A 13,444-nucleotide genomic window follows, 5' to 3' on the forward strand; every position below is an offset into this window, starting at 1 on the left:
GAGAGAGAAGCCCCATCAAGAGCCTTTGTTCCTCATATGTGAAGTTGGCTGGTGGCCCTCTCAGAATGTCCCCACAGCAAGGCTTAGAGTGAATGTTGATAACTGCTAGGCAACCACCCTAGTAGCTCAAATCAAAAATAGAGTGGCCACTCATCCTGTTTGCTTGGGGCAGTACTCGTTTATGTCTAGGACAGTGCTGGTGAAATTATTCATCGCTGCTACTTTCATGATCAGAAGGATCCTTGTTAAACAGTAAATTGGATGGTGACTTGATAGTACAGCACCCTTCAGACTCCCCTCAATCACCACCCTCATGTGCTCTCACACCCATTCACTCTGCTACCATTTTACCTGATACTTACTTGGTGCAGGCATGTGTCTTGACTTTCCTCACTTCATCTAGTGACACCTTGACCTGACTGATGTCTGTGAGCATGCCCAGGCACAGCCTCAGAGCCCTGAGATGTTCCGGATTCCCTGACCCCATCCCATTACAGGAAGTTCTCTTCCCTAACAGCCCTGGGCAACCACCTCAGAGCTCTTGTTTGCTTCTTAAGTGTGCACGTTCCCCTTTTGCTTCCCCCTCGTGGACTATTAAACGCACCTGTTTGTTGGCCAGATGCATTTCATGCAAAGCACATAGCAAATGGCACCCTCCTCTCTTTGAGAAATAGTCCAAACACCCACGTTGAGAAGCACAAGTTTGGCATAGCCACCATGAAGGAAGAATATCTCTCTCTGAGTCCCCAAATGATGTAGGGGACTTTGGAGTGAGTGAGTGAGTGCCAGGATCGTGTCTCAAGAGACCGAAGAATGGAAACACGGACCCAGGAGAGGCAAAGAGTTTTAAAAAGAGGATAGTTTTATTGAAAGCAAAGGGTCAGAGCTGCCGAATGGGGTTGCCCACTGACTGAAGCAAAAGCTCTTCCTTTCATACCTTCCCTTGCTTGTTTGGGGTAGGGGAGCTGGCACCTTTTAATGAAATCCATCTACCAGATTTGTTCTGTTTGCCCATCCTGAAGGAATCAGCAAAATAACCGACTCTTATCTGTCAGATCTGCTCCGTTTGTCAGGCCAAAAGGAATTTTATGATTAATCTCAAGGCACTGTTGCATTTTGTCCCGGAGCGAAGGAGTGATTTCAAAACCTGAAGTCTCAGAATATGTCTGTCTTTTGTTTATTCCATGAGGAACTTCCCTGTCTACTTAGCAATATGCTAACTAACCTGTCTCAACAGTAGCGTAATCCTCAGGGATGTTTTATACAGCCACACAGGTGGTACACTGCACAATTCGGGGTGTACTATTCCCATAGGCTACAATGTCAGGGCAACCCCTAGAATTATATAGAGCAGTGGCCCTAATACTGATGATGATTTTTTAAAAAATCTTATTGTATATTAAGCTATGGACTAAGCACTGTGTTGAGTATTTTTATGTGGAGGACCTCATTTAATGTTTTCCATAACTCTCTAATGTAGTCATTAAATTTGTATCCTCACTTAAAGATGAGGAATCTTGAGGCTTACGTAGGTTAGCTCATCCACGTTCATGCATTTACTAAGTAATAAGACTGGGGTCTGAAGCCCAGCAGCACGACCTCTGGAACATATGCTCTGAATCTTTATATTCCACTGCTTTCCCTGCACCTGAGATGAACAATTTTATTTCTCTCTTAAAGGCTTGTCCAGCCTCTTACAGCAGAGTTGGCATCAAAGCAGAATTCCCGTTACTGGGTGATCACCCCAACCCCCTTCTAAAAATGAAATTCTTGGTCTAGTTGGTTTGTGGCTGGGGGAGTCTTGGTGGCTGCCGGGAGTCAGGGGACCTCTTTTGTCTATCGCGTGACCTGTTGGCTGTGTGGGGTGAAGGTGCATCGGTGTGCCTTCATGATACCAGAGGGTAGAGCCTAGACTTCTAGATGGAGGAGAAGAGGAAAGTGCTCTATCCAGACATCCGTGTCTCATTTTGTGTATACCCTAGAAGCACCATACTATAAACGAGACAAATTGGTGTGTGGCTCAGGGAAATGGACTTCAAATCTCTGGGCTTCAGTTAGCTCATTTGCAAAATGGGAATTTTAAGTATGGCGGACTTTGCTGAAGGGGCATACTGAGGCTGTAGTGAGATTTAAGTGAGGGGTCAGCCCAGTGCCTAGCACATTTTAGACCTTCCGTAGATGTTGCTTCTCTTTAGTACAGTGGCCTCTGATGGAGAGATCAGATGATCACCAGCACATCAGCTTAACCTGCATATCACAATGTTGGGCTTTTAGTAACACCTGCCAACTTCCGGCTAGATATTTGGCCTCTCAGTGACTACTTTAGAATTACAATGCTCATGAGGCTGTTTGAGTTAAAAAAAGAAAAAAAAAAAGAGTTTTTAATTTTTTTGAAAATTGTGACCATAAAGGATTTAATTATTAATCGTATTATAATCTGACAGAATTTTCTTATAGCTGCAGAGGTCTTTCGATCAAATTTGAATTGTGAGTATATGAGTTATGTATCTCTTAGCATAAGGGAATAAATGTCCCAGGTCTTGCAAGTATCCTTTGTGTTTTAACCTTTACCTGGAATACTCTCTTTCCTCCCTAGTAACTCTATCACAAGGAGGTTGCCCAGCTCCTTCCTTTATTGCACTCTCTCTTGTTCATCCTTTAGGCCTCTATCAACCCAGATGTTACTTCCTCTCAGAAGCCCTTCACACTAATGACTGAGTCAGATGGCCACACTCTCAGCTCTTGCAGCAACCTGAAAATACTCTGCTTTTGCAGCTAGCACTCTGAATTGTTGTTGCCTGTTTTCCTTATCTGTGTTATCAGCTGATTATCAGTTTGGGGCCAGACAGCTTATTCACCAGTTTCCCCTCTATTGCCCCCCTCCCCCAGCATTTAGCACAGTACCTATAGTGAGTGCACTTGTTGAATGAATAAAATGAATGGTGGTACAAAAAGATAGTTGGAAGGAAGGGAGGGAGGGAAAATAAAGATATTAAAGAACATTGCCTGCAAATTGATGGTCTTTCTTCTTTAACGCTTTAGAATCACTGCATTCTATTATCAAATGTCTTTTAGAACAGGCAAGCAAAGTGTTTGTCCTGTAAGAACAGCTGTTTTCTTGTCACATTGCCACAGACAAGCTGTGCTTCGATAAGTCTGGCCTTTGCAGAGCTGCCCGCCCCATGGCTGTTTGGCCCAGTGCAGGAACTTGGGCCACTCTCATACATATTTGGATTCTAAGAACTTTTATTGAGATCAGCTATAGAGTGATTCCCAAGTTTATCTCCTTAGCACAGAAAAGTTAGAAATGAGTAGCAGGTCCCTGGTCAGTTGGTTGAGAAGATTTTGGCAAGTGTACAATAGGGAGGGATCAGGTTTTGATGTGTGTATAAGGGCCAGATATTAACTCTTTATTACTCAACGAGGCAATAGGGATGCAGCAGAGACTATGGATTGATTGTCTGGTGGGAGAGACCGACACAAAACAAGCAAACATGTTATGTGAAACTGCCAATTGTGACAAGTGCTGTGACAGGACAAAAACAAGGTACTGAATACAGAGACAGAGAATGACAGGCCAGTCCCATTTTCTCAAGCGTGGTCAGGCGGCGAAGAGCAGAAGGAAGTGATTCCAGGTAGAAGGAAGAGGGAGAACAAAGCCCAGCGTATTTCTGTACAAAAGCACAGCATGGCGGGAGCAGCGTGACCTAGGGAACCAGACACCAGGGAGGTCAGACTGCAGGAGCCACCGGGTTATGATGTGCCCTGTAGCCAGAGCCAAAGTTTGGCTTTTCTCCTAAGCAGTGCAGTAGGTTTACAAGCCCCTTCCAGCCCTGGCCTCTGTCCACCTTCTGGAATCTCCATCTCAAAGAGGAGGCGCTAACATCCCCAAGCTGCTGTAGTCATTCCCCCCCCCCACACACACACACACACACTTCCCCATGACCTTCACCTCCAGCCTCCATGCAGCCTGAGCCCCTCCTACCACTGCCCCTGGTTAGTCATCTCCGCCTGCACTCCTTCTCCTCAGCTACCACTACCTGGGCTCCCCTTTCAGCATGGTGCAAATTCCTGCCTCTTGTCCTCTTCTTTTACCGTCACAGTTGCAGAAATCCCTGATGGCACCTTCCCCCTCACATTCTCTGTTATGAAACCCACATCTGCTCATACAAAGCGGCCCTAAATGTTAAACCCCAGTGTCATCAATTAGCCGGCTGTCCTGACACATAGACCCCAAGCTGGGAGAGGCAGCCACCCTAGGTGTCATAGCAGAGAGAGAAAGGGGGGAGGAAGATGTCAGAGCTGTAACCACCGCTTATTACAGAAATTGGCCCGTTGAAAATATTGGTTGAAAGTGTGATTGACTTTAAAGTTACGAAATGTCTCCCTGGTATGGTGTCTGCCCTTTTCTCTTGCCGATATAGTATTTTGGCGTAAAAGTGTCTGAGCTCTACCTACCTGACTTTACAATGAGCTTTGAGAGTAGACCCTATCGGTAATTTAAAGACTGTTTTTTCTTTTTTAATTTAAAGCAGTGTTAGATAAATTGATTGGTAATCACTGCACAAAAACCTTTGCACACCACACATAGAACACAGTGATATCTCCGCTCGTCCTGGGGCTTGTCTGCACACACTAGCGAACAACGGCAGCCTGGCACGAGAACCCACAGGACACAGTCCTTCATGCGTGGAGAGATTCAACAAGCTTAAAAGGTAGAGCACGTGAAGATAAAGTGATTTTCTGCCCCCCATGGTTAGGGAATCTCAAAATAGTGTCAAGTAACTTGATTATAATCTTTAAGGAAAGACAATTTCTACTCCTTGCACCAATGATGCTTTTTAGACTGTCATCCTGTGGCTAACTGACCTGGCTAAATAAAATAGTACCTTAAAAGTTTATTTTAGGTCTTCCTCACCCTTCAATTTGGAATGTTGTTTCCCCTTTGTTAATTTCAGCACATTTAAAGGCACACGTAGCCTGTGAGACAATGGGCAAGCTACCCACTGTAGCCCTGTGCTGTGATTATTTGCTTTCTGAATTACAGTGTGTACTGGAATGCAAGGAAGCCGGTGGTGTGACTTATACACTTGGTATCATTTTTCCTAAAAGTTATAATGAAATTTGAGAAAACCTTTTGGAATTAAAATGAGGTTGATTAAGCTTTCCAGCTGTTTTTCAGGACATTCCAGATCATTTTTCAGGACAAAGGAAAGAGCCATAAATCACAAGGGGGAAGTGATATTACCAAAGGCTGATAAAATCCGATACCATAGGGCTGGGTTTGCTTTCTGATCACCCAGACAGTCCCCTGCTCTAGTTAGGATTTAGGACTCCAGGAGGAAAGCCGTGCTACCGTGGTTTCAGAGCTTCTGCTAACTAATTCCAAAGCACTTATTTACTTACTTTAATTTTTCTAAAAGTTATACTCAGTTGTGGACAAAAAGGGGGCCACATACTAAACCTGACAAGCTCAGGGGAGGCCAGTATGGCGGGACCTACAAACTCAGAGACCGAAAGTAACCACATAGGAAGGTCTGAACATAGAAATCCCTAACTAAAAGCAGGTCATGAAGCGTAGTCACGTCCTAGGCTTGTAGCTTCCGTGACAAAGGTCAATCTTTACCTTAATTGAGTCTGTCTATTGTCTTTTTGCATCTAAGATAACCTCCCTTTCAAATGTCAGAGTAATCTTATTTTCTAGACCCCTCAGGGCACAACTGTACACCAGAGCAGGAGACCACAGAACCCCTCATTGTTATCTTGTTGCCCACATCCCACCCCATGTGCTGTAGATGTTAATTATTAACTTGTACTCACCAATGTAAAAGAAGTATGTGTTACTCTATTTGCCTTTTTATTCAATGCCAGAGATTTCCCTGCTTTGATTTCTCCCACCCCCTTAATCTACCACCAGCGGATTTCATGTGACCTCCTGATGTCTCCTTTGATTCTAACGTATAAAATAAGCTGCAAAACTCCATTCTCGGAAACATTTTCTCAATCCATTGAGATTTTCCTTCCTGGCAATTGTCTTCAGTTTGGCTCAAATAAACTCATAAAGATTCTCAGAGGTTTGGACGTTTTTTACGTCAACACAAAGAAAGGTTTCCCAACTCCCTTTTCCACGATTGGCAGAAGAGTTTTTATGGTAGTTAAACATTCTTCAAAACCAAGGGAGAAACACTTACCAAGCAGAAAGTGTTTAGTAATCCCTGCATTTCTGCTCTGAATTGTTACTTATTGACCCAGATTAAAGCCCCGTGGATTAGTGAAAATGAGAGGACACTGACAGTTTAGTAAAGGTTGGCTGCTCAATGATCATGATCTTCTCTGAGTCACCTAAATCCTGATTTTCTAAGGAATTCCTTTTTCTAAGGGGAGTTAAGTATTTCTTCTACATGCATCTAACCATCACAGATGAACCATTGTTTTGTTGTGTTTTGCAACATTCAGTAGCTCCCTAACTCATCTGGCATTTTTTCAATGAAGAAACAAAAAACATTACTTCACAATCATTCCCAGCATCCTCCAGGGACACAGAAAACCCCAAAACCACTGAGCCAGGATTGAGCCAGGAGCCGGCTCAGCCAGCCGCTGAAGGGGATTTGTTCCTTCATGCTCACCTCACAGTGCTTCCAGTTCATATTTGTACCCCCAGAAAAATTATAAATGCATGTTCTAGATGTTGAGGCTTTCTTTCAGGCAACAGAAATTTTGAGTTAAGTTTGCAAATGACAAGAGGCTACCAGGACATACTATATATATGCTTCTACTTCTTGAAGGAGCGAGCAGCTCACAAAAGGCAAAGTATACCGTATGACCCTACATTTCCACTTTTGGAATACATCCCAAAAAATTCAAATCAGGTGTTAAAACTTGTACACGAATGTTCATAGCAGCAGTATTCACAATAGCCAATAGATGGAAACAACCCAAATGTCTGTCAACATTTGAATAAACAAAATGTGGTTATCCATACAATGGACTATTATTCGGCCATAAAAAGGTATGAAGTACTGATAACATGCTTAACATGGAAGAACGTGGAAACATCATACTAAGTAAAAGAAGCCAGTCACACAAGGACACATTAAATAATTCCATTTATGTGAAATACCCAGAGTAGGCAAGTTCATAGAGACAGAAAGCAGATTGGTGGTTGCCACAGGTGGGAGGGTAGGGGAATGGGGAGTGACTGCTTAATGGGTACAGGGTTTCCTTTTGGGGTGATGAAAATATTCTGAAGAAATAGTGGTAATGATTGCACAACATTGTGAATGACTAAATGCCATTGAATTGTATGCTTTAAAATGGTTAAAATGATGAATTTTATGTTATGTGTATTTTATTGCCAAAAATGGAATGAAGGAAGGAAAAAAGGAAAGAAGGAAGGAAGGCAAGGGGCATATTAGGAGAGAATTTCTGAGTTAAACTGGCTCCCAACGTCAAATGGACAGCATAGAAATCATCCTAGAAGGAAACATACCAGCTGCTCTGTTTTCCTTACTTGGATCATGGGAATAAAAATATCTGTCCCTTCTACCTCACAAAGAAATGTATGACATGGGACAAGTTACTTAGGCTCTCTTCAGCCCAAATTTCTTCGTCTGAAAAATAGAAATAGCAACTGCTAAATGTCCCTACTTAGCTACCCACACCTTTAATGTCTGTCTTTGCTACTAAAACACAAGCTCCTCTCTGAGAGCAAAGACTGTGACATGTGTGTCCATTCTTGTTCTTCCAGGACCCATCACAGGGCCTGACCCTCATTAGGATCATGGTGAATATTTGCCGAATGACCATGAGATGAGAGCAGTTCACCCTAGAGAAGAAAAGGCTGTCGGAGGTCTCAGGAAATCTCTCCTCAAGTCCCTGAAGGGAGATCATTTGTGAGAAATGAAACTTGTCCTTTATGCTCCCCTAGAATCAACAGCTAGGGCAAGAGGCTGGAACCTGCAGAGATATATTTAGTTCTGTGTTACAAGATGAAATAAGTCACTTGAACAGGCCATGACTTCCCTGATTCTAGAGGTATTTAGTCACCAGTTCAAAAACGATTAGGCCATAATTTTAAAAAGATTCAGTGTTTGAGACGTTGGTTGAAGTGACCAGAGCTTCAGGTTCTTTCCAAACATGAAATTTCATTCACTCACGCTTCCATTCCAGCATTCAGACAGCCACTTATTGAATGCTTATCACTGTGCCAGGATGGCGTTGTAGGGAACGGGGATAAAATCATGAGTTCTCTGATAATCCCTGCCCTCAGAGATCTCACAGTCTTACAGGGTACATAGACAGGAAAACAAATACTTACAGTAACGTTATATTCTTCTTTATGTAATAGACAGCATATATTACATATATTTATATGTAATAATACCAGGATATGATTATTACCCTATTTTTCTCCCATACCAACGCTTGCTTTGTCTGTCTTTGACAGTGCACCAAGACTTGTGGCGAAGGCTCCAGGTACCGCAAGGTGGTATGTGTGGATGAGGGCAAGGGAGATGAGGCTCACAGCATGCATTGCGACAGGAGCACGCGGCCTGCGGACAGTGAGAGCTGTACTTTGCAGCCCTGCGAGTATGTCTGGATCACAGGAGAATGGTCGGAGGTACGTCCTGGGATTCCGTTACCACCTTCTGGGCAACAGGGATCTGAGGGGAAGAAAGTGATGGGGGCAGGAAAGTGGGAGACTCCGACCCACCTGCCAGTTCTGCCACTGAAAACTGAATTCCCAGACAAGTCCCTCAGCCTTCTTAGGCCAGTGTTCCACCTGGGCATATTGGGAAGTGGGGGTGGCATGAGGTGGTCTCTGAGCTCCCCTCAACTCTTCTTTCTGTGATTCACCTTGAGAGCCCATTGGTATGATTAGGAGGAGATTATTACAGGGGCTGCAAGTTCATAAGATGCCTGTCAGTGCCTGAAAAAAGTTAAGGATCAGAGAATGTCTTAGTGTCAGGGAGCAATAGGGAAGGGTGGAGTCTATGACAAACTAGCACATGATGTGTAAATGGAACAGGCTCTCTTCCACTCTGGCAGAGGTCATGCAGAAATGTGAGTCTGGTCTTATCAAACCTGATTTTTCAAGAGAGGTCAAAACTATGGATTTTTATGTGAGATCTCCTAATTTTAAGATATGGACTTAAATTATTTGTTTAAAACATTGTGTGGGGCACACCAAACACATGCATGGGCCATGTATGGGTTACCCATTTAACAACGTCTGATCTCAGAGTGGCTGGTTGGCTCAGTTAGTTAGAGCGTGGTGCTAAGAACACCAAGGTTGCCGGCTGGATCCCCACATGGGCCACTGTGAGCTGTGCCCTCCTTAAAAACAAGCAAACAAACAAAAAAACAACCTCTGATCCAGAGGAACAAAATAATCTTCCATAAAATCCAAGGAATCTCAAGTATCCATTTTGTCTTACCTCCTCCTGCATACAGTGCCTATCTGGACACTTTGTGTTATTAATCAGCCAGTACTAACAATAGCAGGATTCTAATATTTTCAAACCTGATGATATTTTCAAATACTGAAAGATCTATAACATTGAAACCAGTTATCCTTTTCCTAGAAGAATTTAAAGATGTGAAAGGAAAGTATCTGGGCTCATAGCAAAGGTGTTTGCTGTCAAAGGAGTCTCTTCAAGTTTGACAGGGCAGCAGTTTCACGTTTAGTGGGATGAGTATTTCCATTGAGATGATATGTGTGTTGAGTGTTGAATTGTTTCTGTGCTAAAGGTGGTCCTAAAGTCTTTCTAACTATGTCTCTCCATCGTTCTCTCCACTCCAGTGATTCTGTCTCTCCTCCCTCCCAGGGGATATTTGGCAATGTCTGGAGACATTGTTGGTTGTCACAACTGGGGGAAGTGGAATGCGCCTGGCATCTAGTGGGTAGAGGCCAAGGGTGCTGTGAACCTCCTATCGTGCACAGGGCAGCTCCGTCCCATCCCCTTGGGCAGTTCTGGTGTGTTGTTATCACTCTGCTGAAAAAGCTTTGGTGTCTTTCTAAGACTTGAGTCATGTTACTCCTATAATCTTAACCCCTAAAAGATGAGATTGGGAAAAGATTTTTTTTAAAAGCCTTCCACACTTCTGCAAATTCTCAGATATATCATAGACTGAAGAAATCTGCACATGTACAGGTAATGTTTAGTGGGTTGGAGATAGGACTTCACACAGATACAAGGAGCATGGGGAAGAGACCCTATAAGGGGAGTAATGCCCAAGAGGTGGGATCAGAATTCCCTCTAGAAAAGCTACTAGTAAAACGCAAGAGCCACAGCAAGACATGTCTTCTCTCTGAGAGCCCTATGACCTGGGGAGTTGTTGGCGCTCTTCTCTACGCTCTGCCCCACCTGAATCTGAGGCAGCCCAGCCAGATTGGAAAGGCGGAGTTCCGTTACTCTTGGCTAATGCATTTCCCTGGCCTGAAGTGTATCACTGATACAAGGAGCCCACATTCTTTTTCTTCTTATTATTATTAATTTCAGGTGTACAAAGCAATGTAATAGTTTGACATTTACACCCCTCACAAAGTGACAACACTCCCCCAATCTACTATATCGTATACAGCTGTTACAATACCATTGACTATATTCCCTATGTTGTATTTTACATCCCGTGGGGTTGGGGGGATGGGGGAACATATACATACACACACACACACACACACACACACACATATAATTACAGTTGACATTCAATATTGTTCTACTTCAGCCTCAGGTGTATAGCGCAGAGGTCAGGCATCCCCACAGTTTATGAAGTGTTTATGAAGCAATCCCCCTGATAAGTCTAGTACCCGTGTGGCACCCTACATAGTCTTTACAACATTATTGACTATATTGCCCACACGGCATTTCACATCCCCGTGACTATTTTATGACTACTAATTTGTACTTTCTAATCCCTTCATCTTTGCCCCCATCCCTACTCTCCTCCCATCTAGCAACCATAAGTTTTTTCTCTCTATATTCCTGAGTCTCTTTCTGTTTTGTTTGCAAGGAGCCTACGTTCTTATTGTTTCATTTTACTTTGCTGTTATTTTCAAATTAGAAAAGTAATCCACATACATAATGAAAAAAAGCCCATGACCCCAAGGCATGGAGAATCAATAGTAAGAGTTCCCCACGTCACTCCACTCTCCCCTTGTGGCAGATGAGCCCTCCTCCATTTCAAAGCTCTGGTCTGCAATGGAGTAAGGAAGCCGGAGGCAGTCAACATCTTAATGATGCTCTGAATAGCTCCGTAAGAGAATGCGTTCTTTACAGATTCTTCTCAGAGATGCGGAGGCCTCTTACTAAAACCTGACCATACTTGGGGCTCAGCTCCCTCAGCAAATGCCTGTCTCCTACTGTGTCTCCATGTAAACTGCCGCCGGGCTGCTTTTGCTTCTGCTTTGTTGGAATAAAGTTCCCGTTACCTGCCTTCTCAGACATACAGCCTTGTTTCCGTTCACACAAACTGAGCTCCATGCACGCAAACACTGGGGTAGACACGCTGAAATACCCACAGCTTAGACAGAGCAATTGTTAGCGATCTGTCCACACACGAAACACCGCAGACTGGCCTAGCATTCCCATGGCCCGGCTCCAACTGGGGCTTCAGGCATTTGAACAGCGGCAGCCAAAGAAGGAAGAAACATACCCAGAGCATTTCCAGGTCTTGAGCCAACTGAAGGGGAAGGACCGGGAATGCTCTGCATGCCTCTGAGGACCGGCTTCTTCCCTCCTGCCTCCCGGACCTCTTCAAGAAGAGCCTTCTCCTTGGAAATGTTACAGGAAAAGAATGCCACGTGGCTTAAAGTAACAGCTCAAGATACATTAGGAAAGAGTGGCACTGTGGCTTATAAGAGAGAGTAAGAACTGATGAAAGCTTTGGTCCTTCACCCCAGAAAAGGCATAACATGCCACATACTTACATACTCTTTCCAGGGCTTCACCTGTCCTGCCTCAAAAGGCTTTTTGTCACCAGAGTCCTGATACTCTGCCTTAATTTTATATAGTATTTTCACAGGGGATGGCCCGTTATTGGAGGGCTTTGACTAAAAATATCATCAAAACTAAATTCATTGTAATTCATATTTATTTTTAAATAATCTATCATATAAAATATTTAGCCAGGGAGGTTGAACAGATTATAAAATAAATAACCAATTAGATGTCCCATCACAGAAGGGAACTAGGGCACTAGTAAGATATTTTTTTTATTATTTTCTGTATCATCTGGGTATTTTTAAATGCCATTCTAATTATGGCAAAATGGTTAAATGACTGCCTCATTTAGAAGAGAGAGGAGCAGAAAGGTAACATTTCAATCAAGATATATAGCCGGGGAGGGAAAAGAGAGAAGGAACTTAGGTGGGGATCAGATAGAAAGCACACCACATTGGGTAGGAAAGGACGAGTGTCCCAGTGTCCCCATTGGGCTCAGTGCTTGGATTCCACACTCAGCTCAGGTGGGCTCTGGTCCTTCCTCCATCCCACTTGGTCACTTCTCTGATGTGGTCCTTGTAGGTTTGGAAAAGTGTGATTTGTCAGCCAGAGTGTGGGTTGTGGAGGCTGTAAATTGAACCAATGACAGCTGGAACTCCTCCTCCCTGTGTCTCCCCTTGAAGCCAGAGAAGGGGCTACTGGCTCCCCCACCCACAGTGGGGGCCATGGAGAGGTAGTGGGGGCACTAGATCCGGAAGGCATTGTACAGGGTTTTATGTCTCCTGTGTGTTGGGGGCTGCTCGAAATGCATAAATAAGCTGATAAAGTGAGAACTTTCTGCAGCGTTGTCACAGGGTCAGCCTGCAAAGTGGAGGTCAGGGGTCTGCCATGGCGGGCTGCCCCCAGACACTACTCCAGCCTCTCCTCTCAACCCCTCTCTCCTCAGTGTTCAGTCACCTGTGGAAAGGGCTACAAACAAAGACTTGTCTCCTGTAGCGAGATTTATACCGGGAAGGAGAATTATGAGTACAGCTACCAAACCATCATCAACTGTCCGGGCACACAGCCCCCCAGCGTCCACCCCTGCTACCTGAGGGAGTGCCCTGTCTCGGCCGCCTGGAGAGTGGGCAACTGGGGTAGTGTAAGTAGATGACTAAGTTATCAAATCAGAAACCTTTTGGATCTATAACCCCATCTTAAACATGTCCTGCCTGATGTATCTTAAGTCATTCTCCTTCTAAGAGAGAGCCTGGTAAAATCAGCAGTTAGCATCTTGAAATAGGCTCATGGGAAGAGAAGATTTCCTTCTTGTTTGGCAGTATGGCTGACCAGGTGCTTAGCGCATGGGCTCTGAAGCCAGGCAGCCTCCCTCTGATTCCTGGTTCTGCCACTTCCCAGTTGAATGACTTTGGGCAAGGTGCAAAACCTCTTGTGTCTTAGTTTCCTCGTCTGTAAAATGGATGGTGGTAAAGATGAAATGAGTTAATATAGAAAAAGCA

General features: G+C 44.0%; 1 protein-coding gene across 1 annotated transcript in view; it reads left to right on the plus strand.

Annotated features, from left to right (window-relative positions):
- Window positions 1-13,444, plus strand: part of ADAMTS9 (ADAM metallopeptidase with thrombospondin type 1 motif 9) — a gene marked incomplete at its 5' end in the record, with an annotated part of 160,709 nt that overhangs the window by 128,084 nt on the left and 19,181 nt on the right. Inside the window, 2 exons of the mRNA XM_081072616.1 lie at window positions 8,447-8,620; window positions 12,892-13,086. Of these exons, the coding sequence (XP_080928742.1) occupies window positions 8,447-8,620; window positions 12,892-13,086 (369 nt within the window). The remainder of the gene's footprint in view (window positions 1-8,446; window positions 8,621-12,891; window positions 13,087-13,444) is intronic.

The sequence above is a fragment of the Rhinolophus hipposideros genome (assembly GCF_964194185.1).
Source record: "Rhinolophus hipposideros genome assembly, chromosome: 14".
NCBI lineage: Eukaryota > Metazoa > Chordata > Mammalia > Chiroptera > Rhinolophidae > Rhinolophus > Rhinolophus hipposideros.